Source organism: Sus scrofa, chromosome 14, assembly GCF_054392235.1.
Source record: "Sus scrofa isolate SSC_HxYL_T2T_F1_AM1 chromosome 14, Sscrofa_HxYL_maternal_Yorkshire_Landrace_v2.0, whole genome shotgun sequence".
NCBI classification, from domain to species: domain Eukaryota; kingdom Metazoa; phylum Chordata; class Mammalia; order Artiodactyla; family Suidae; genus Sus; species Sus scrofa.
In genome coordinates, this window is record NC_139396.1 from 63,734,718 (window position 1) to 63,759,100 (window position 24,383).

General features: G+C 45.4%; 1 protein-coding gene and 1 long non-coding RNA gene across 14 annotated transcripts in view; both read right to left on the reverse strand.

The window, feature by feature from the left end:
* Positions 1 to 7,270: 7,270 nt before the first annotated feature.
* LOC146396616 (uncharacterized) lies at positions 7,271 to 13,090 on the reverse strand. 2 transcript variants are annotated; one of them, XR_014826443.1, is made up of 3 exons: positions 12,950 to 13,090; positions 11,316 to 11,461; positions 7,271 to 8,625 (listed from the first exon to the last, which is right to left on the reverse strand). It is a non-coding gene; the product is annotated as an uncharacterized LOC146396616 (long non-coding RNA). The 2 variants fall into 2 exon arrangements; XR_014826444.1 differs by lacking the exon at positions 12,950 to 13,090 and adding an exon at positions 10,812 to 10,982 and having other exon boundaries at positions 7,271 to 10,219; positions 11,316 to 12,473.
* A 1,438-nt stretch (positions 13,091 to 14,528) lies between these two features.
* Positions 14,529 to 24,383, reverse strand: part of WSCD2 (WSC domain containing 2) — a 159,740-nt gene continuing 149,885 nt past the window's right edge. For 8 of the 12 annotated variants that reach the window (XM_084994618.1, XM_084994619.1, XM_084994616.1 and 5 more), the window contains one exon: positions 14,529 to 16,734. In XM_084994618.1, coding sequence (XP_084850744.1) covers positions 16,382 to 16,734 — 353 coding nt within the window. In that variant the 3' untranslated portion in view covers positions 14,529 to 16,381. The remainder of the gene's footprint in view (positions 16,735 to 24,383) is intronic. The other 4 variants (XR_014826440.1, XR_014826441.1, XR_014826439.1 and 1 more) reach the window with 1 other exon arrangement.

The window sequence follows — 24,383 nt, forward strand, 5'->3', positions numbered from 1 at the left end:
TGCAGACAGTCGTTCTGGCTTACAAGAATGAGGCTTTAACCTGGCTGACCTCACTGCACCCTAAATATTCACTGGGACAAGGGTGATGAACCCCACTTTCGGTGAGGAGGAACCAGGTGCTCATATGTCCAAGCAACACAGCTAAGGAACAGTGGTGCCAAGACTAGAGACATGGCAGATGCCAAGCCTTTGTACTCAGCATTGAACTTGACGACTCTGGTCACCAAGAGCCTACTAAAGTTTGTGCCTCAGTTTTTTTTTGTTTTGTTTGTCTTTTTTTTTCTTTTTAAGGCCATACGTGCGGCATATGGAGGTTCCCAGGCTAGGGGTCTAATCGGAGCTGTTGCCGCCGGCCTATACCACAGCAATGCCAGATCTGAGCTGTGTCTGCAACCTACACCACAGCTCACGGCAACGCCAGATCCTTAACCCACTGAGCGAAGCCAGGTATTGAACCCACAACCTCATGGTTCCTAGTTAGATTTGTTTCCACTGCACCACGTGAATTCCTTTTTTTTTTTTTTTTTTAAATCTGCAAAACAGAGAGGCAGTGCAGGTTCTGAAATGAGATGATAAATCAGAAGGCAAGAAATTTGTGTTTGAGTCCTACCTCTGTCACAGGGTCTCTGTGTAACTTTGAGGTGGTCATGTTTCCTTTCTGGGTCTCAGCCTTCCTTTCTGAAAAAATAGGGAAGGAGAACGAGATGGATTTTGACAATGGTAGGGATGGAGTAGACACAGGTGTTTTTAGAAGTCCCAATAAAGGACCACAGATAACGAGGGAAACTTAGGGGACATTGGGAGATGGCTGTAAGTAAATAAATTGCTCAAAAAAGCTATCAGGGAGTTCCTGTCGTGGCGCAGTGGTTAACGAACCATGAGGTTGCAGGTTCGATCCCTGGCCTTGCTCAGTGGGTTAAGGATCCAGCATTGCTGTGAGCTATGGTGTAGGTTGCAGATGTGGCTCAGGTTCCACATTGCTGTGGCTCTGGCGTAGGCTGGTGGCTACAGCTCCAATTAGACCCCTAGCCTGGGAACTTCCTTATGCCAAGGGAGCAGCCCAAGAAAGGGCAAAAAGCCAAAAAGCCAAAAAGCCAAAAAAAAAAAGCTATCAGAACAAGGCAGGCTTGTTTCATTAGTGAAGCCTTGAGAATTGCCTCAGGTCACTGGGTGGGGGATGGGATTAGGCCTGCATTCACATTCAGACTGAGGGCAAGAGTTTGAGAACCACCCTTCTTCGGATTTGAATACACCCTTACCGGATACTAAGGAGGAGCTACCACTTTCAGAAAGGAAGAGGCGGGCTTTTCCAACCTCTACTCCCCTTGGATGGTAAAACTGTAGCCCACCAGATCCCCGCTTGCATCTCTCACAAGTGTTCTATCTTAATAAATCTATTTCTTGCCTATCACCTTGTCTCTCGCTGAATTCCTTCTGTTCAGAGACATGAAGAACCAGAACCTCAGTGAGTCTGGACACAGGGTGAGTGATTCTAACTTCCTTAGGTTCAAGTCCCAATCTGGGTTTGGCTAGGTTCATTAATACTGTCAGTTTCAACAACAGTGCAGTTAGCTGAAGTTATCATATAACCAGTACCTACTAGGTACCAGGTACTTAAGACACACGTCATTTCATCAACTTCTCCCTAAACCCTGGGAGGCTGGCATGATTATCTACATTTTATGGATGTGGAAACTCAGGTTTGTGTGTTCCAGCGCCTTGCTCTTGGCCAGACAACATCCAAGAACCCTTTAAGCTCTGACATTCCAAGATTCCAGGCAGAAGGTTTAGACAGATCAGGACCCAAGTCCTGCTTCGGTCACTTCCCAGTCGTGGGACATCCTGGGTAAGTTGCTTCACTTTTCTGAGCCTCAGTTCCTTCATCTGCAAAATGGGTCCATCATGTCCACCTTTGGGAGCTACTGTGATAATTAAATGGTACATTACATACAAGTTCAAGTACGTCATGTAGTGAACAGTGGAGCTTTTTGCCCTTTTCCTACCCACACTCAAGGAATGTTTGAGAGGAGCAGACTAAGTAAGGAGGTTGAAAGATCTCTCTCCAGCAAAATCCTTTCCTTCCCTCCTTCTGTTCTGCTCTACCACACTCAAGTTCCAGCAGCTGTGCTTAATTGGATTTAACTTAATAGTTTTATTGATGCCTTTTGGTTCATGGGATGAAGAGGCCTCTGGGTAATTTGCACATTTTTAACAAACTAAATAAAGAGCTGATAAGCATAAACAAGTCCATTTTAATTGGATTAAGGGGAAGCTTAGCTTGGGGACTGGAAACCACAGAGGAGCTAGAGAAAAAAAAAAGGGCTCTTAGAGATTTTAGATTTTCTGCTTCCTTGGACCTCCAAAGCACTCTGCACAAGGCACTGCTCCCTTTCTAATAAGCTGTGTTCTGGTGTATTCGTGTCTATGTCTTACTTTCTACATGAGAAGGCAGCATCTTTCCCCTGCCATCCTCCATCACCAGTTGCTGTGCACCCTGTGGCAAGTGGTTCAACCCTTTGGCTTTGGTCTCAGACCCCCCAAAGTTCAAGGCCTGGCCCTGCCTCTTCATGTTCCTCTTGAGAAGTTCAATTAATCCTCTAAGTCTCAGTTTTCTCAAGTGTGAAAGGGGATAGTGATGGTTTCAAATCTTTAGGGTTGGTATGAGCTACATGCTGGTAAGTGGCTTGCTTCTGGATAGGTCCAGCAAAATGGCAGCCATTAAGAGCAGGAGCCAGGGGGAGGGATTGCAGCCTCTCTCATGAGGGCTCACATATCTGAGTCAGATATTCTAACACTCATTGTCCAAAGCATCCCCAACTGATAGGGCAGAGGATTGTTTTGTCTTATGAACCCCTGCACAAGACCTAAATATGTGAACAGAAAACTAGCACTGTTCTAGTTAAAGTTAAGGGCTCAGACCCTCCCTGTACTCACCTCCCTCTGGATACTTCATTGACTTCTGGAATTCTGAGGACTCCTATTTTCAAACTCTTGGAATGGGTGATGTATATAATGATTCTGCGTAACAAACACAAAATTTCAGTGTATATAACTATTAGGGGGTTTTGCTCACCCATCTGGGCTGGTTGGCCAGGCAGTTTTGCTGATCTTGGCTGAGATCACTTATATGTCAGGGGATGGCTGATTGCTGGTTGATCTAGGATGGCCTCACCTTGGGCAATTAGGGTCGTTAAGCTTTGCTCTCATCCTCCAGCAAAGGGGGGCAGGCATGCAAGAGAGAGGTTGAGCCTCTAATTACATCATATTTGCTAACATCTCACTCACTGACCAAAGCAGAGTACATGGCCAAGCCCTGAATCAGGGTGGGAGGACAGTTCAAAGTCACATGGTGATGGATGCAAGGAAGGGTGAAGAACTAGGGCCCTTTCTACAATGTAACACGTGTAGTCTCTGAGAATTCTCCTGATTTTAAACACATGATCTTGAAAGCTCCATAGAAACCCTGACTTTAAAAGTCACCTTTTAGGAGATTCCCACTGTGGCTGAGCAGTAACAAACCCAACTAGTATCCATGAGAATGCAGGTTCCATCCTTGGTCTCACTCAGTGGGATAAGGATCTGGTGTTGCTGTGAGCTGTGGCATAGATCACAGATGCAGCTTGGATCCTGCATTGCTGTGGCTGTGGTGTAGGTTGGCAGCTGCAGCTCTGATTTGACCCCTAGCCTGGGAACCAACATATGCCATAGGTGCAGTCTTAAAAAGACCTCCCCCCCACCCCCACCAAAAAAAAAAAAGGGTGCCTTTTTCTATTTCACCAGTTGGACCACATATTTTGGGAGGCTATCTCCTAGGGCTTATATTGCATAAATTATGAGCTCTCAGATGCTCAGTCTAGCTAGCTGTTGATCAGGTAACCCTGTGATTACAAATATGACTACCTGTGAGGATTCAGGTGATCATATCCATAGCTCTAAATTTCATCAGAAGACCAGAAGCACTGCACTGGGAGGATCAAGGAGCTTGGGATCACAACCAAAATTGTCAGGAGTGGAGGATGACCTGTAGTTCAGAAACATGGAAGGACTGTCAAATATCTGTGAAATCAGCCACAGAAAGAGTGGACCTTAAGTTACAGTTCAACTTGTGTTATGCATAAATTTCACCAAGAAGAAAAACATGGAGCATACTTATATAACTAACTAGGCCGGCATACTAATTATGACCTGTTTGTGTAGTGCTTGTTTTATTCTCCTGTCCCCAATAACCTGTTTATTTGTGTGGCCACCCACATGGCTTTGTGCCACTGAACAGACATGTTCTCACTCTCCTTCAGTTACTTGATTTTCTAGTTGTACTCACATGTGGTTTCTTTCCTGGGAGCTGTTGGCACCTGAACGTTTTGTCCAAATAAAAGACTATCTTCACTTGGTCAGTCTTTTAACGAAACTGTTGACCTTTATGCCTTTGTACATCTTATTTTTATTCATTTCTTTCTCTCTTCTTTGACCTGTATTAGAATTCCCAGGAGGGTTGGCTTGAATTTATCAGGATCTCAAGAGAAACAGTGGTTCCTCAGCATAAATGATGTTTCAGGACCATGGACAGAGCCCTACACCTGGGTAGATACGGTTTGCCTATGACACAGCCAGTGGAGGATAAATCTGTTGCTTAATTTTCCTCTGTGTAGGGCACCGTTTCATCAAGAGATGATAAAGTGGTTAAGAGCTGGAGTCTGAGGCTGAGATGTCTGAGTGCAATTCTGTCCTCTTTCCCATCACCAGCTGCCTGACTTGGCCACTGTTCCTCATCAGGAAACTAGAAATCATAATAGTGCCTAACTGATTCTTAGAGTTGTCAGGACTAAATGGCATGGTAGGTTGAATTTATTAACCCCAATTTCTTATCCCTACTTGTTTCCATGCTATATAACTTGGCAGTTAATTCCGTAAGAGTCAAAGTCTATTTTCCCACTCCATGACTTTGAGCTTGGCCACATGACTTGTTCCACCTATGGGATGTTAGCAAATGCGATATAAACAAAGACTAGAAATATGCTTAGAAATGTTCTCTTGTGTTTCTGTCACCGTCACAAGTAAAGCTTTACCTGGGTAGTCGTTGCCTCCTCAGCTTGTGCACTGGAATAAACATACAGAACAAACTTGAACTCACCCTCCAATCAAGAGTCTGGAGAGAAGTTCAGACCTGTCAAGTTCCAGCCCACACCTAGACTCATGAGAATAAATTATTTCTTTTTACATTTTTAAGGTATTTATTTTTTCTGCTTTTTTTGAATCAATGAGTTTTGGGGCTGTTTTCTGTGAAGCATTATTGAGGCAATAGTTAACCAGTACAAGTAGAACCAGGTGCATAAAATGCTTAAAACAGTGCCTGCAAAAAGTAAGTGCACCATAAATTTAGGTTCTTGGGGCCATTATTATTGAGAGGAGGTGCAAAGATCAGTGGTACATTACAGAGATCTGGCTGTCTGACTTTGGGCACATTATTTAACCACTCAGGTCTTTGCTTCTCTCACATATAAAGTGAAACCAGGACGACCTCTTCTGAAAATGTCTAAAGTCATCAAAGGAAACATGAATCTAGAACAGTCTTGGAAACGATAGATTGGTCAAGAATGAAGACAACATGGAGTTCCCTTCGTGGTGCAGCAGAAACAGAATCTGACTAGTATCCATGAGGATGCAGGCTTGGTCCCCGGTCTCAAGGATCTGGTTAAGGATCCCAGTTAAAGATCTGGTGTTTCAATGAGCTGTGGTGTAGGTGGCTGATGTGGCTCAGATCCCAGGTTGCTGTGACTGTGGCAAAGGCCAGCAGCCAATTCGACCCCTAGCCTGGGAACTTCCATATGCCGCACGTGTGGTCCTTAAAAAAAACCCCAAAAAACACTTTTCAGCCAAGTCAAGCAGACTTGAATCCTGGCCACAATACTAAATAGCTACATGCCTGTGTGATTGTGGGCAATTTTTTCACCCTCTCTGGGTGCACATGGAGATAATACCACATACTTCAGGAGATTTGGTGGATTTTTAATATGGAAATTGGCTGGCATAGGGTGGATTTTAAGTATAGTAGTTGCTTATATACTAACATATTTGTCTTCATTCATTTCATTGGTGAGCATTTATTGATTACTAAAAATAAAATAATCATATTTACTGGCTTTAAAAAAACAAACAAACAAAAACCCAAAAAAACCAAAAGGAATGAAGACAATGTGATCAAGTTCTTCCAGCATATCCAAAGTGTTAAAAACAACACTCGGATTGTAGAATCCATTCTGAAGACACAAAAACACCAAATGGGGACAACAGCCATGAAATCAACAAGCCACCAGTTCTAAATCAATTTGTCAACACTACACCTTCTATCAATTTGCTGCTAGTTGCCAGGCACAGGGTCAGGCTTCACCCAAAGACATCACCATGTGTGGTATAATTTAGCATCAGGAGAAGTCACTCCCAATCTCCTGGGATGACTGGGGGAGAAAAGGGCTTCCATGAATACTGTTTCTTGGGATAAGAAGCTGGCTCCTGAAGTTCACTTTGAAAAAGGTATCTATGTTACGAGGAGCAGAGAGTCAAGAATAGCTACACCTCTAACAGCAGAGTAGCAAACTATCCATCAACGGAGAGAAAATGAAACAGAGGGTGGGTGTGTTTTGATGGAAGGCTTGAAGTAGGGCAGAAAAGAAGAAAACACGAAGCATAAAGCCAGGCCAAAGAGGAAGGGATTCGGAGAGTGGGAGGGGAGGCAGACAAGAGTGGTGTTCTTAGAAGGCACCAGGAATTAATATATATACGTGGATTGATAAGAGAATGTGGAATTTAAAGCTGTAGACTAAACTAAAAGAGAAAAACTGATAAATTGGACTTTGTTAAAATGAACAATTCTTATTCTTCAAAAAACAATATTAGGACAATGAAAAGGAAAGCCATGGACTTGAAGTGCTTGTACCTACGATATATAAAGATGCTTATAATTTCATTAATAAGAAGAAACAACCATTTTTTTAAAAGGGTAGAATATTTGAATAGACATGTCATCAAAGAAAATATAGAGCCAGTAAATACTTGAAAAGATGCACAAAGAAAAGTTATTTAGGGCCATAACCACAGCATGTGGAAATTCCCAGGTTAGTGGTCAAATTGGAGCTAGCTGCCAGCCTACACCACAGCCATGGCAATGCATGACCCAAGCTGCTTCTGTGACCTACACCATAGCTCACAGCAATGCTGGATCCTTAACCCACTGAGCAAGGCCAGGGATTGAACAGCTAGCCACAACAGGAACTCCCATGTAACATAATTTATTATTTGAGAGATACAAATTCAAACCACAGTGAGATACCACTCATACCCACGAGAATATCAGAAAGTAAAAAGACTGGCAATACAAAGGATTGGTGAAGATGTTAACAAATGAAATCTCATACACTCCTGGAGGGAATACAAAATGGTACAGCCTCTTTGGAAAAGTTTGGCAGCATCTCTTATTAAAGCTAAACATCTATTTAACTTGTGACCTGGCAGCCAAGTGCATCCCTAGGTACCTACTCAAGAAAATGAAAACATTATGTCCACACAAAGACACACATGTGAACGTTTGTAGCAGCTTTGTTCAAATAGCCAAAAACTGGACGGAATTCAAACTGCTATCAACTAGTGAATGCATTAAAATTTTTGGTATGTCCATACAATGGACTAATGCTCGGCAGTGAAAAGGACTGAACTATTTGTATATGCAACAATGAAAATAAATCTCAAAAGCCTTATGCTAGCTGAAAGAAGCAAGACCTGTTTGATTCAATTTACATGAAATCCTGGGAAATTATAATAACAGAAAGCAGACTAGTATTTGCAGGAGACTATGGAGGGGTGGAGGGAAGGAGTCAACTGCAAAGGATATCAAAGAATTTGGGGGGAAATGGTAATGTTTCATAGCATGATGGTGGTGGTGACATGACTATATATGGTGACTTAAAAATTCATCAAATTGTACAGCTGAAACTGGAAAATTCTGCTATATGTGAAATACACTTCAATAAAGCTGATCAAAAACCAAAAGAAAATGCTCAGCCCATGGTGGGAGAAATACTAATATTGATGACTACAAAAATTAAAACCCTTCAGGGGTCGGGCACTCCATATAGATGTGTCTCATTTTCTAGAACAGAAAACTGATGTTCAGGACTATAAAATAATATCTGTAAGGCCACACACCTGGCAAGTGGCAGATCTGGGACTTGAGCCTGGGAAGGTAAAAAGATCTCATCCAGGCTCCGAGACCGATGAGATGGCCATCCTGTGGCTTAGGAACTGGGTCCTTTTCTGGGGAAAGAGGCAATCCTAATACCCCTGGTTCCTCTTTGGGCATTATCTAACAATTACCAAATCCATGCATTTAATGCCGTGGAAAGTAGCCTCTGACAACAATAATTAGCACTTAAACATTGCTCTTCAACTTTAGCTTGTTTTTAAGGTGTGTTTATTAATTAAACATTTTCTCTACAGCCCTAGGAGGCAGAAGAAGGGTGGATGGCTGGCATTCCAGGATGCAAACCAAGAGGAGGAATGGGGTGTGATTTTTCCCCAGGTCAGGTTCCTGTCAGCCTCCCATCAGGACCCAGTGGCCTTAGTCCATTTAGCCTGTCAACACACAGAGAAAGGGCACATGGTGGGTGACTGTTCTGCAAATCATAGTTTTGACAACAGGGAACATAGGTGTGAATATGGTTTGGGGCAAGGCTCTTCCCCCTCCAGGCCCTACTCCCCAGTGGGTTGGCCTGTGTGATTGTACATTGCACATATACCCCTAGTTGTCCCGTCCAGGGATGACTGGATTTTTAGGGAATCGCCCAGTTCAGTGCTCTGGTTTTACAAAGGGGGAGACTGGAAAGTCCAAGATCGAGATGCCAGCATGTTTGGTGTCTGTTGAGAAACAAGCTCCTAGTCTGTAGATGCACGTCTTCTTGCGGTGTCTTCTCATGACACAAAGAGATCTTGTGCCTCTTCTTCCTTTTATAAGGGCACTTGTCCCATCACAAGGGCCCCGCCTTCCTCACCTAACGTAATCCTAATTACCTCCCAAAGGCCTCACCTCCCATCACGTTGGGGATTAGGGCTTCAAAATATAAATTTCAGGAAGACACAAACAGATCAGCCTATAGCAGTTCTTGGTCCCTCATGCTAGCCCATGCCAGACACTTTTCCGAGTCATTACAAACTGAATTCCTTATTTGCAAAATCTTCCACAACATCAGGAATAATCAGTGACAATAACAAATACCTTTGCTTTACCCTCCCCCCACTGTGTATGTAGTACTGTGCCCAGGACAAGAACCCCAGTAGTTATATTCCATGATAATCTCCATTTTAGAGATGAGGAAGCTGAAGCTCTGAGATGTTTGGCAGCTGGTCCCAAGTTCCACAGCTGAGTCCAAAAGTAAGTCAGGTTAGTCTGGTGCTAGAGTAGCTTCATACCCCACTTCCCACCCACTGAATGAAATCACTGAATGAATTTCACTGGATGAATGAATGAATGAGCAGCTCCCCTTTTATTACATCCGGATTTGTCAGCATTGGGACTATGGACATTTTGGGCCAGAGCATTCTTGGTTGTGGCGTTTGTTCTGTGCTTTGTAGGATATTGAGCTACATTCTTGGCCTCCACCCACTAGATGCAAGTAGCACCTCCCCCTCCACAAGTTGTGGAAACCAAAAATGTCTCCAGAGTTTGCTAAATATCCCCAGGGCAAAATTCCCCAATCGAGAACCACTGTTGTAGAGATGAGGATTTCACTTTTGGTTTTGATTGAAGGTAGGGTTCCACTGCCCTACTTCGGAAACCACTGGTTTACATGCCTTTTAATTTCCTACTTTAGGCCCCAAGGAGCATACATGCTCCTTGAAACTCTATGTAAAACTGTATGCATGAGAATATGTGCATTTTTCTGGAAAGACAGTTCATTGTTTCTATGAGATTTATAAGATGATTTGAAAACTCCCTTTCTGCCGTCTCTTCTCAGGCTGATGATTGGACCTGTGAGGTGTTAAGCCCCTCTTTCTCCTTCCTTCTACCCCCACTCAAATTTTCCTCCTCCATCATCATCATGAAAGAGTCTTGGGATTTTTCTTCTTCTCCAGTGCAGTCTGTCCTGGGGAAGAAGCTGTCACTTTGCCTGTAATGGCTGGGAGAAGTAGTGGTGAAAGAGTGGGAAAGACTTTCTAGAGAATCGCCGAGCTGTGGAATAAGAGATTATTGCTTGGCAGTTGCCATGGGAACCTATAAACCAACCTTGCCACTAAGAACCCAGAGTTGTCTGGAGCACCAGCTCCCAGCCCTGTCTCTACCTCCTTTTCACCCTGTGAGTCCTCAGCCCCAGAAAGGCCAATCATTTGCATGATTTGTTTTTTACCCACATCTCCTACTGCAGCCATCTCTGTGTTGCTTTGTCAGCGCCATCCCTTTCTTCTTGGCTTTGGGCTGCATCTCCCCATGATGAAGCATCGTGGCTAAACATATGGACTCTGAAGTTAGATTGCTCAAATTCAAAACCCAGACCCATCATCCCCCAGCTGTCTGACACTGGGCAAACTACTAAACCTCTCCAAACCTTGGTTTCCTTCACTGTACAATGGGGAGACTAAGTGTCCCTGTCTCCCAGGGTTCTGGTGATGATTCAATGACCTTATACATATGAAGCTCCTAGCACAGTGCCCAGCATATAACTAGTACTCAATAAATATCAGCTATTATCATCACTGTGAGTAGTTTCTCATTCCCCTGTCTTCTTGGCCATTGTCCGGGCAGGTGGATCCTTCTATCCACTCACCCCAAAGTCTGTGATTGCTGACAGGCTGACAGATGGTGTTAAACATAATTTATGTATTCACTGGGTCAACCCGTCATTGGGTCAACATTTGCCCATCACCTAGCTTGGGCCAGGAAACACATGGAGATCCAGAGGTAAAGACATGGTTTCTGCCCTAACAGAGCTGATGCTCTGGTAAGAGAGGAGACACACACACCAGATTACTGGGGAGATCACAACAGTGGCCACATCCAGAGCTGTGACTGGTTAGAGAAGGAGCTGAATTTGGTCTTCGTGGTCAGGGGAGGCTACTTGGAAGAGAAAGAGCCTGAAATGAGTCTTAAGGAGGCTTTCCAGGTAGAGGGGGCAGTACGAGTAAAAGCATGGAAAAGACTAGAAATAGCATGTGTGTCTGTGTGCTTCAGGCAGTGGGGTGCTGGTAAATACCCAACTGGCTCTCAAAAGAAAGAAAGAAAGTAAGAAAGAAAGAAAGGAAGGAAGGAAGAAAGAAAGAAACCCACTCACCTGATTTGTAGCAGTTGCCAATTTCCATGGTGTAATTATTCTCACCACAGCCAACTTCAAGCTACCAATGTGATGGCACTGAGTATGACTTTGAGAAGAGATGTGCTTTTGAGAGCCAGTATGAATGGGCTTCACCACACCATCAGCTTTAGAGGTTTAGGAAGGGGGTGAGAGAACAGAAAAATGATTCAGTATTACTGGAGAGAAAATTCAGGGCAGCTACAGGAACAATTCAGGCCTACTTTGGCTCATAACTTGTGGTTTATCTCTGAATAGCCTTTAATATCCCTTGATTTACTTACTCAGAAAATCAACAAGCATTTCCATAGCACCTACTGTGTGCCAGGCACTGTGCTAGTTGTAGGGATAAATGGATCATAATGCATGAAAAGCCATGAATGTGGGGATGAGAAAACAATCCTTTGAATGCTTCTGCCATAGTGGTGCCTAGATTAAGGCTAGAAATTATCAACGAGGTGATTGCAAATACAACTTTGCCTCTCAGCAAGCCCACCAGATCCTTCTCATCCATGCTTGGACTCCATCTTTTGGGAAACCTAATTCAGAATGTCTGGGATAAGGCATGGGCATTCTGTGTTTTGGAAGGCCAGGGAACTGGGGTATGGGTTGGGTGCCTACTTCAGGTCTTAGAACAGAATCTGACCCCTGAATTGCCTCCCCCTCCCTTTCATCCCCAATATTAGGGCACACATGTCTTGCCCCACTATGATGTACCCTCTATCTCCCTTCTGGCAGATCGTTCATTTCCCCACAATTGTTTAGCAAATGACTCCAGAATACACAAAAATCATTTTGTTGGGACACATTCCATTCTATAATGACTGTTCATTTCAATTAGCTGTCAGAGGTCTGAAATAGAGATGCATAGTCCTTCTCGGATAAATCAGCACCTCTGAAGTGGATTTAAGGCAGCCGGGGTGTGGGGGGTGGACAGAGGGGATACGTATTTTATCATTTCTTCCCTCCTTGATGTTCTGCCAGTTTGTTCTCATTTTCATGCTTCTCTCCCCACCCCCTGCATGCCAGCAGATTGCAGACTGTAAATTTGAGGGGAAATAGTAAACGTGCAAACATGATAAATAAACATGTTGCTTTTGCGGAGTCGGATATTATTATCACTCAGATTTACAGCTCTCCTTGCTTGCATGCTTTTACTGCATTTGGGGAAAAGCGGAGCTAGGTTTCTGTGTTACATTCATCAACTTTCTGCCCTTCTCCCCATCACCCCCTCCAAGCCATTCAAATATCAACTGAGACTGGAGACACAATTCGTCTCCCTGAGACTGAATGCATCTTGACAGGTGTTTTCTTTGGGGACAGTTATTTATAGCTGCAAAAGCTATCATCCTGTGGGGGGCTTTTGTTTCCTTCCTCCCCCTTTCTCATTCCTCTAAAATTGAACATATTTTTGTTTTCCCAGTAGGAAAAAGTGCCAAATCGATGATTTAAATCTCTCTCTCTTCCTGTTTTTTCTCTTTCCCTGTCTCTTTCTCATCCTTTCTCTTTGTCCTTTTATAGTCTATCCTGTCTTCCATCTTTGGGACAGTCTCTGAATTGTTCCCAGATTTGAATCCAAGTGTCACCACCAACTTATGTGTCACTTGATTACTCACCGTCCTGGAGCCTCTCACCATCCTCAGTGCTGTGCTTTTTCTCCTGGGTTCCCTATTGCCAATTTATAGAAAAAAATTGAGATATTTCTGTGTCTGTTTCCACGTTCCCTCTCCCAATGTCACCCCAACTGGATGGTGAGCTCTTCGGGACATGGAGATATGTCAGCTTCCCCCACCCCATCCAATCTGCGCCTCGGTTCCATGTTCTCCATCTCCATCAAAAGACACCTTTCTGGAGATGCGCAGACAGTATCTTGGTGTCCCTTTGGCTTCTTTGCCACCTCCCCCTCCCTGCATCCAGTCTGTCATCAAGTTCTGTGGATTCCTCCCCCAGCTATCTCTACTCTCTCTGCCTCTCTCTGACCCCACAACCCCTCCAACTCTCATATTTTTAAACATTCCCAAAGTGCCAGGCATTGAGCTAGTCCCTGACCACTGTCCCCTGTCAAGAAGACCAGTACAGCAGTGTCTTTACTGACCTATCTCCAGGCTTGTCCCCACCCTCCATACTTATTAAGGGATGGGCAGCGGAGCGCGTGCCTGCAGATTCTGTTGCTAAGGAAACCACTTCCTTGGTTACCGGCCTGGGTAGCATTTGTCTCACTGTGTCTGGATCCCACTGAGTCGCCCCCACTCTCCAGGAAGATGAGAAGGAGGAGGTGAGAGAGGATGATGGGGGTGGGGAGAGGAAGGGGAGAGAGGGAGCAAGAGGCAGGTAGAGACAGATTAAGAGGTAGAGATAGAGAGATACTTGCACAAACAAGTAGAAATCAAGAAAGAAATAGTAATGAAATGAGAGAGAAGAAAGAAATGAGGTTTAATGAGCAGTTGGAGGAAATAAAAGAGACCACAAAGAGGGAAATTGAGAGCAGGAGGAATTTAAAGAAAAATAGTTGGGGGGCAAAGAGATGGGGAGAAAACAAACCAAAGCAAGAGAGACAGGGGGAAGGGAAGAAAGCCTCTAGGAGGAGCTGGGTCCCAGAAGGACCTTGCCCCTGGCATGCCCTTTGCCTCCCCTCTCTCTCCTACCCACCCTGCCCACCAGGAATATGCTTGCAGCGGCCTCTGGGCTTCCTGGAGAAATCAGGAGGAAATCCCAGCCATCAGCAGATGCTGGGCCCTGCTTGTTCTCCTTGAGTCCTGGAGCCACAATGCACTGGAGGTGACAGCGGGATGAGAGCCTGAATGTTCTGGCTTCCAGGCCAGAAGTGTCCCCTGCTCCGGAGAACACTGGAATGCAAAGCTTTCATTCCTCCTCAGGTGCCAGCATGCTGTCACCATGCATGGATGGGACTTTTTGGAGAGGGCACACAGACACATCAGACGTGGGGCAGTCATCACACCAGCTTGAGGATGCAGTCTCACCACACAGAAGAGCAAGTGAACACAGAGGCAGAGACAGTTTTATACACCAAGCCACACAGTTCACAGGTAGTTACACAGACACAAAAGCAATGAGGCACCCAGAACATTCTCTGTCTCTCTTTCTCTTACACACACACACACACACACACACACACGCACACACCAGAAAAAATCCCATTTGTGACCTGGCCTTACACAAAACTCTACCACATGGTAGAATTATCAACAAAACTTGCTTTTAATGATGATGTTGACCTGAGGAATCTTCAGAGGCTGGTGGCTTGCGGTGACCACCAGCAAAGAGCTTGCCCAGGTCTCAGACAAAGAGTCCTCCAGAGAGAGCTTACCTCTAAGTGGGAGGGGAGGCCAAGCCCTCTACTGCTTTGGGAAAGAAGGCTAGAAATTTGCCCAGGGCAAAGAAACATGGTACAAAATAGATTCAGAACCCCCTGGCTGGCCCTGGGGTGACCTGAATCCTATAGATGAAGAGATCAGGGAAGAGAATCATAGGTCTCATCCCCAGGCCCTTCTCTTTGCATGGCCAGGTTCCAAGGGGGTGGAATGTATTAGTTATATTCCTCTTAAAAAAATATATCTCTTTACACTTGCCTTCTCCATAGTCTCTTGGCTATCTGGGAATGGGCATTTACCCGCATGCCAAGGCTGCAGAGGGGTCTTCCTGGAGGGATGGCGCTGCTCCAGACAGAACAGCAGAGACCTGTGATCTATGGCTTTTGCATCTACATGGTGGGGGATGGTGCAGGTGCGCAGGTGTGCGCTGGATGCAAAACCTCTGGTACCCAATGTGGGGGGAGAGATGAGATCCTGGATCAGTGCTTTCTAAGACAGATGATCGGTGACTCGAGTCCTTGGGAATCCTTTGGTTTGATGTCTCAGCATCAGATAACTGAGTCCCTTTGCTATATAGCAGAAATCAACACAACACTGTAAATCAACTACACTTCAATAAAGTTTTTTAAAAAAGAGCAGCGTTTGTACGAACATGAAGAACCATCCCATTCACCCCATTCCTTAAAGGGCTCCCAGGGAAAGCTGGCCGCATTGGACTATGATCAAAGGGAGGTCAGTGGTCTTGGAAGATAGTGGGGGTCTCTTTTGGTCATGGTTCCACCTGATTTGGAGCACTCTTATTTTCTCGCTTGGATCGAAAAAGACCCACTGGTAGAGGTCGGAAGGGCAGTGTCAGGCCAGTGCATTGGACCCCACAATGAAGAGATGTGTTATCAGGGCTCTTGTTCTTGCTCAGATTCTGCACATGGCACATGGCCATCTTGGCAAGAGAACTGTTGGTGCCTGAGGAATCTTGGAAGTGGGTCACCTCCTGGATACAGTGGGGAGGACAAGGGCAGAATCCCAGCCCTAGAGGTGGACAGGCAACCAGATTGTTTCTCAGGAGCAGGATGACCTGGGGGTGGGCTTGGGAGGCTAGTGACCCCACGTGGTGGTGCCAATTGTCCTACTCTGAGCACCACTGCCCCCCACCCCCACCCCCAGACTGTCAGAAACCTAAGGCCACAGAGAAATTTCCCAATCTTTCTTCAAACAGAAGTGGCCCGGATAAAACTTGGTGCCAGTGCTTCCTGGGTAGAGAGGAGAGGGGGAGGTTATGAGTGCTCAGCTCAGCAGAGAAGAGAGTCTGGGTCCACTTTTTTCTACGTCATTGCCTTTAGCTCTTGTATCAGGGGTCTCAACACCAGCGGTGGGTCACTCATGTCTGCAGGACACCCATGGGCCTTCCTTCCCACAAGTGGAGCCCAGAGTAGTAGTTGGGGCAGGGACATGGGAGACAGAGAAGGGTCCATGTAGCTGGAACTCCCCAGACCAGCTGTCCCTCCATCTCCAAAGGGGTGTGAGTAGGTGGGGGTGCCCACATATCTCTTCTCCGAGCCTCCTTCATCATGCAGGAAACTCACCAAAGGCCAAGAGCAGCCAAGGGGACTGTCCCTGAACCAAAGACAGGACTGATGGGTGGGGATCCCCAGGGCTCTTAAGTCCCCAGGGCCTGCTTGGTCAGGACTCCCAGCCCCCCTTCCCCCCTCTGACCCATCATCTGGGGTAGTAGTCATCGGGAACGCCTGTGAGGTTCCTCCCTTTGAGGGCCGCGTCCACCATCTTGATGTAGGCAGAGATGGTCTTCTGCATGTCTGCCGTGTACGGGTTGTACTCCAACTTCCGGAGCCCCGAGCGCTTGAAGTTGCCGTCCTTCTGGCTCTCCACGCAGAGCAGCCGGTCCTCCCTGACGGCCACACCCAGCAGGCTGACCATCCGGCCCAGCTGCACGAAGAGGTCCTGCTTCAGGTCCTCAAAGTGCACCACCAGCACCTTCTTGCCGAACTTGAGCCAGTCCAGCGTGTGAGTGGCCCACCACGGGGCATAGTTCCTCACAAACTCTGGCCACTCTGTGGAGAGAGGCGGGGTGCGGGTCAGAGGGAGGATGCCGGCAGGACGGCGTTGGCAGTGGTTGCGGTCATGCACAGCAATGATACAATTAACTCCTTAGACCACCCGACTCACCTGCCTCCTCCTACCTAAGTGCTGCTGCTTCTGCCTGGAATATTCTTAGCTCTTCCTTCTCTTTGTGGAGAATAATATTTGTCTGGTGTTTACTCCATGCCAGGCACAGACTTAGATATAAATCTGTTACTCTGTTTTTATATTTTAATACATATTGATCATAATATATAATGTCATAAATATATTAATGTAGCTAGTTATTCATTTATTCCTCATAACAACCCTGTAGGCAGGCATCATTATTTTCTTCATTTAACTAGAAGGGAGAACTGAATTACAGAGAAGTTAAGTAAGTCATTCAGGGTCACACAGCTACTAAGTGGCAGAGTTAGGATTCGAAACCAAGCAGTCTGGGTTCAAAGTCTCCGCTATTAACCACCAGGTTATCCTGCGTAAGAATAGTTATCCTGCGTAGTAATAGTATCTTCTCATAGGATGATAATAGGGCCTTTGTACAGAGAAGTGGAAAGAGCATGTAAAATGGTTAGCATGGCACCTTGTACCTAGCAGGTGCTCAGTAAATGTTGGCTGTTATTACTGTGATAATTCTTTTCTTGGTGAGATGTCATCTTTCTTGACTTCCCAGGCTCGGGCAGGTGGTTCCTCTAAGCTTCAAAGCTCCCTCTGCTCCCTCACCCGAATATTGCTGAGGGCACAGTTTAAGCCAGATTATTTACACTGTTATGTTTACACCTTTCAACGCACTCTTTCTTTCTTTGCTTTTTATTAAAGTATCCCACACTGTTTCTTTTTGATGTTTGTTACCTTGCCATGGTAAAAGGACTGGATGGATTGTCACTAAGAGTGGGAGCACATGTTTGGGACCCCCTGACTTGAAAGACAGGCTACAACAGAATGTGGGAAATTCACTGGAGGACCCTGAAGAAGATTTCAAAGAGCCAGCTAGCCAGCCCCTGGAGCTGTTGAAACTCTGATAAAGGGGAAAGCCAGGATAGCTGCAGAAGGGGTCAAGGAAGATGTTGGGAACAGAGAAACAAATCTGCAACCTCAATTCTGAACTTAGCTGGAGAATCACAGGGCTGTTATTTTGACACCCTGAAGCCATACCCACTACTTCTCACAGGGCAGCACCACCCTGCACCCTCCAGATGGATTTGTTTATTGAACGAGGGTCAGTGAGTCTCCCAAGCTGGGTTGGGGAGCCCAGCTGGTTCTTCAAAATTAAATCCTCATCCTTTGCAGGACGATAGAGCCCCTTATCTCATTTAATAGTAATGACTACCCTGAAAAGAAAAGACTACTGTTCATTTGTCACCAGTGAGCAAAGAGAAGTGAAGTGTCTTGCCCAAGGTCACACAGCTAGGAAGCATCCTCCAGACCTGGCCTGCCTGATTTCAGGTCCTCATCTTTCCCAGAAACCAGCAGCCTCACCCCACTCCCTCCCACTGCCTTACACCCAGCAGGGGCTCAATGAACGATTGCTGAACTAAATTGAAATTTCCAACCGCCAAGTTGCGATGTGATAAAGGGCTCTTCTTTCTTTGCAGAGCACATCAGAATCTGTGGTGAGGCTTCCGCTCCCCCAGAGCCCCCTGGAACCCCACAGCTGCTTGGAAAATATTTATGCTGATGACAAAGATATTTTTTATCCTTAAAATAGATTATTTACAATGTATCTAGCTAATTGGGCCCGTACTGTTATAATGGGTTAAGACCAGATGTATCTGTGTGATTAGAAAAAATCTAGCATGTGTATAGTCTGTTTCACTTTTTTTTTTTAAATAGACTATCCCCATTCCTGAGTCATCTCACAGCATCCTTGCTGATTCAGGACAACTACCACTCCCATGGCAGAAGCCCAGATGCATGGAGGTGGCACTTGGTCACCCAGTAACATACAGATCTGGACTTCCAGGCTTGGCCACTTCTGGCCATCTCAAGAGGTTGCTGGAGGGTGGGCCTCAAGAAAAAAAAAGTGCCTGTCTGCATGATGACCTGGGTCCCCCAGATGGTGCCCCTGGTTTGAGATGCTGGTGGAATGGAGATGACATGGCATCTTTGTTGATTGCCAACCTCCCTGGGATGGGTGTGTATGCTGCTAGAGCACCTCCTGTGCATCGGGACTGTGCTGGGCACTCTGCATGCAATATCTCATGCAGCACCTACAAGAAGCCTGGGGAAAAGGAATTACTGGCCCCATTTTATACATGGGAACAAAGGAGGCTTAGAAACATGAAGCCACTTGCCCAAGGCCACACAAGGGGTGTCCAGGGCAGAATTCGAACTCACATCTATCTCAGACTGAGCCAGGCTACCACCCTCCTGGCAAACCCTGTAAGAGCACCTGATCTAACCATCTCCAGAGCCTAGTCTACAACCATTCACTGCACCTTCAGATGTTTAAGACATGGGGTCTGTTCACAGGTAACTTTAGAGTCAACTGCCAGGGCTCAAAACCCAGCTTCTCTCCAATTAGCTGTGTGACCTTGGGGATGTCAGGTGGTCTCCTTGAGTCTCAGTTTACCCATCTGCACAATAGCAACTGCTAATACCTCCATCCTAGACATGTTACGCAGATGGAATGGAATAAGATTTGCAGACCCTGGCACACTTGATGTTAGTCTCCAGCATCTCTGAGATACCCCATATGCCCTATCATTTTGGGGCAGCAAATATTTGCCTCCCCCCCCGCCCATAGCTAAGCTAGCTCACTTGAAGCTTCCAAATGACTTCACTGGAAAGAAGAACAGAAACAGAAAAAAAAAAAAAAAAAAAAAAAAAAAAAAGGGCCTTAATTAGCTAGGGATTCCTGGTAATTGATGGCTGCCTTCGAATTGGGTAATAAAGGCACACTAAGCCATGGACCACTGGTAATGAGGGCTGGTTCCACCAGAACTGTCACCCACCTGGGCCCAGCAGGACATGGGCTGGCCACTCTCTGCTTCATCTTCTTGTCAACAGGAAGAACCGGGGCCTGATTAATAGCCTAACTGTATTTAATTCTCCATGGAATCATTAAACACAATCTCTGTTTCATTAAACAGATCCAGGACAATTCACCTTGTGTAATCATATCACATAAAACTTTGCTTTGGACCCATTCCAGGGAGATCATAAAATTAACGTTATGGAACCAAAAGCTGGGGGTCAGGTGGGGGGTTGCAGGAGCCTCAACCCAGCTATAACTGGGAGGGGACACAGGCAGGGTGAGGGGGACATGCTCAGCAGGTGTGTAACCTTTGCTCTTAGGTGGGGGTGACCCTCACATTCTAAGCTGAGGGTGTCCTAAAGCAGCAATTCTTAAACCTTAAAGTACACAAGAAGCTTCTGGGGGAATCTTGTTAAAATGTTGATTCTGATTCAGTAACCTTGGGGGAGGGGTGCTGAGAATCTGCATTTCTAACTAATTCCCAAGTGATACTGACACTGCTGGAGCAGGGACGCTAAAGCAAGGGTCTTAAACTCAAACACCTATAAAGGTCAGATGTTAATGCAAATGAGAGGAATGGGCTGAGTGGGACCATGGGGATTGGGTTCTTTGGGGAGGGCTCTCAAGCAGAGCACCTGAAGACCCGGGTCAGGCCTGGGAGGAAGCACTGGGAGAAGGCCCCTGCCATCCTAGACTAATGCAGGACCCCAGACCTCCAAGAGGAGATGCCTGGCCTGAAACCTCCTATTTCCCATCTCCTGCAGCCTCTGTGCTGGGCCTGTCCTGACAATTCCCTTATCTTTGGTTTTAAAGCTCCTGGGTGTCTTAAATAAGGACAAAGAGGCAAGGTGACTCCCAGGAATTAGGAAATTGCCTGAACCTGAGACAAGGCTCAGCAGGGGGGAACCTCTGAATGCACCAAGAGGTCAATGACATTCCAAGGTAAGAGACAACCTGGTAGCTGATGCTTGGGTTTCAATCTCAACCCAGTCAACCCTTAGGACCTCAGCCACCTGACTTTCTCCCTTCCGGGGATGGTTTTTGCACTATGAAATGGAATGCTACCCGTGACTATGGCAGCCCTCCTAACCTCCTTGGGTAATCAGAGGGTTTAAATGAGAAAATGAATGCTAAGTGCCTGGTCCCATATGAGCTTCCCAGGTGAATCCCCTCACATTTTTTAACTTGGGGCAGTAGGATGCCTGAGAGATAGAGACTGGAGTTCTAGTCCTGCCATTATATGCCCAAATGGCTGTGGCAGGTCCCTGCCTCTCTTCAGGCCTCAGTTTCCCCATTAATAGAGAATGAGTCAGTGGTTCTCAGGCCTGCCTGCACACGGCCTTAAAAATTACCAAAGCCCAGGCTCCACTGCAGTAATGGTCCAGGGTGCAGCCTGGGCACTGGGCTTTCCCCCCATCCCTCCTGAGATTCTGATGTGCTGCTGTGGCTGAGGACCACTGAGTCCAGTGACCTCCCAGGTCCCTTCCAGCTTGATAAAAAGAGCATCTGCTCCTAGGACAAGCTCCTGCCATTTGCACCTGCAGAATTCTCATCCAGGCCACAAATAGTGTTCATTTTTTATTGTTCTACAAATAAATAATGCAGAGGCCTCTTTACCCCTGGGAACACGGGAACAAATGTCACCACCTATCCAGGCTTCCACTTCCTCACTGAGAGAGGAGGAGAGGCAGAGGAAGGGACAGACAAGCCCCTTGAGCATACTGGGAATCCAGAGCACAGTTGGTTAGACAGGCCCATCAGTGCCGAGAGTCTGATTGGGGCATGGTTGAATATCACCATCCTGCCATGCTCTGGTTTTCTCCAGGGAGGGGTTGGAGTGTGGTGCAGCTGGGAGCCAGGGGGAGAGTTTGGATGAGTGGGAAGCATCCCTGGGGCTTGAGGCTGCTGCTGCCTTGTTCCTTGAGGCTAGATGAGGTGGGAAGAGCTCACATTTACAGAGCACCTACTCAGTATCAAGGGCTCTGAGCTGGGAGATTTGTAGCCACTGACATTCTAATTTATTGTCATAGCTCAGTAGTTAAGGGCATGGGCTTAGGAGCAAGACTCCCTAGGTTCAAATCCTTGCCCCACCACTTTCTGGAAAAGTGTCTTCATTTCCCTGAACTTGGCTGGTCCCTCCATAACACAGAGTTAACTGTGGGGTTTAAAAATACTCAAAGGTAGGAGTTCCCACTGTGGCTCAGCAGGTTAAGAACCTTACTAGTATCCATGAGGATTTGGGTTTGATCCCTGGCCTGGCTCAGTGGGTTAAGAATCCGGCATTGCTGTGAGCTATGGCATAAGTCACAGATACGGCTTGGATCTGGAGTTGCTGTGGCAGTGGTGTAGGTTGGCAGCTGCAGCTCTACTCTGACCCCTAGCCTAGGAACTTCCATATGCCACAGGTGCAGCCCTAAAAGGCAAACAACAACAACAACAACAACCCAAAACAAACAAACAAAAACTCATAGATGTGACTTTCATTATGGTAATGAAGATATGAAAGATACAGGATTTTGAGGGGGTTAAAGGTACTCAAGATGGCAGAGGTTGGTCTGACTTCAGAGCTCTCCCCACTACTGTGAGCCACTGCTCTGTACTGAGACATTTTTCCATTCTATCATCTACTAAGCACCAGAGGTGAACATCAAAATCAGGACATCCTTTTTACGGTATTTTTACAAAATTAAAGTATAACCGATATACAGACAGCCTCATGTAAATCATTGAAACTGGAACACACCCTCACACCATGCACAAAAATTAACTCAAAATGGCTTAAAGACTTAAATGTAAGACAAGACACCATCAAACTCCTAGAAGAGAACACAGGCAAAATATTCTCTGTTATCAACCTTACAAATGCTTTCTCAGGTCAGTCTCCCAAGGCAACAGAAATAAAAGCAAAAATAAACCAGTGGGACCTAATCAAACTGACAAGATTTTGAACAGCAAAGGCAACCATTAAAAAAAAAAACCCAAAAAACAAAAAGACAACTTACAGAATGGGAGAAAACAATTTCAAATGATGCAACTGACAAGGGCTTAATCTTTAAAATATACAAACAACTTATTCATCTCAACAGCAAAAAAGCCAACAACCCAACTGAAAAATGGGCAAAAGACCTGAATAGACATTTCTCCAAAGAAGATATACACATGACCAACAAGCACATGAAAAAATGCTCAACATTACTGATTATCAGAGAAATGCAAATCAAAACTACTATGAGGTATCACCTACACCAGTCAGAATGGCCATCATCAATAAGTCCACAAATAACAAATGCTGGAGAGATAGAGAAAAGGGAACCCTCCTGCACTGTTGGTGGGAATGTAAATTGGTACAACCACTATGGACACAGTATGGAGGTACCTTAGAAAACTATACATAGAACCACCATATGACCCAGCAATTCCACTTTGGGCATATATCCGGATAAAACTTTCCTTGAAAAAGACACATGCACCCGCATGTTCATTGCAGCACTATTCACAAGAGTCAAGACATGGAAACAACCTAAATGTCCAATGACAGATGATTGGATTAAGAAGATGTGGTATATATACACAATGGAACACTACTCAGCTATAAAAGAACAAAATAATGCCATTTGCAGCAACATGGACAGAACTAGAGATTCTCATACTAAGTGAAGTAAGTCAGAAAAAGACAAATACCCTTTGATGTCACTTACATCTGGAATCTAATACAGGGCACAAATGAACCTTTCCACAGAAAAGAAAATTGTGGACATGGAGAACAGACTTGTGGTTGCCAAGGGGGAGGGGGAGAGGGAAGGAGTGGGATGGACTGGGAATTTGGGGTTAATAGATGCAAACTATTGCCTTTGGAATGGATAAGCAATGAGATCCTGCTGTATAGCTCTGGGAACTATATCTAGTCACTTATGATGGAGCATGATAATGTGAGAAAAAAATGTATATATGTATGTGTGACTGGGTCACCTTGCTGTACAGTGTAAAACTGACAGAACACTGTAAACCAGGTATAACGAAAAAAAAATCATTATTAAAAAAGTAGTTGATTTACAATGTTGTGCCAATTTCTGCTGTACAGCAAAATGACTCAGTCATTCATATATATACACACGCACATACACACACATACACACACACACATATATATATTCTTTTTTAAATATTAATTTCCCAGGAGATTGGATATAGTTCTCTGTGCTATAGGGTAGGATCTATCCACTACACTCAAAATGTAATACAAACTCAGATCATCTTAATGAAGTTAGTGCTCAAAGAGTGACACTGTCCCTTCCCAGCTATGACCTGGGGCAAGTCACTTAACCTCTCCGAGGCTCCCACACCAGAGTTGTTGGAATTTTTCATGAAATGATGCTCTATACCTGAGCTCTTAGGAGCTCATAGATGATCTCATGGCCACGTGGCCACTGACCTTTGGGCTGGGTTTCAGATCTCTTGATTCCCAGGAAAGGGCTCTTGAACCTGCTTCAAATCAATCCCATATCAACTGCATGATGAGTCACATTTACTGAGTGTTTTTAAAGGGTCAAATTCTTGGATTTTATTACCTCTACTTTATAGATGGGACAATCTATGTTCAGGGAGCTGAAGGAGTGTTTCTAGGAAGTGGTGGAGCTGAGATTT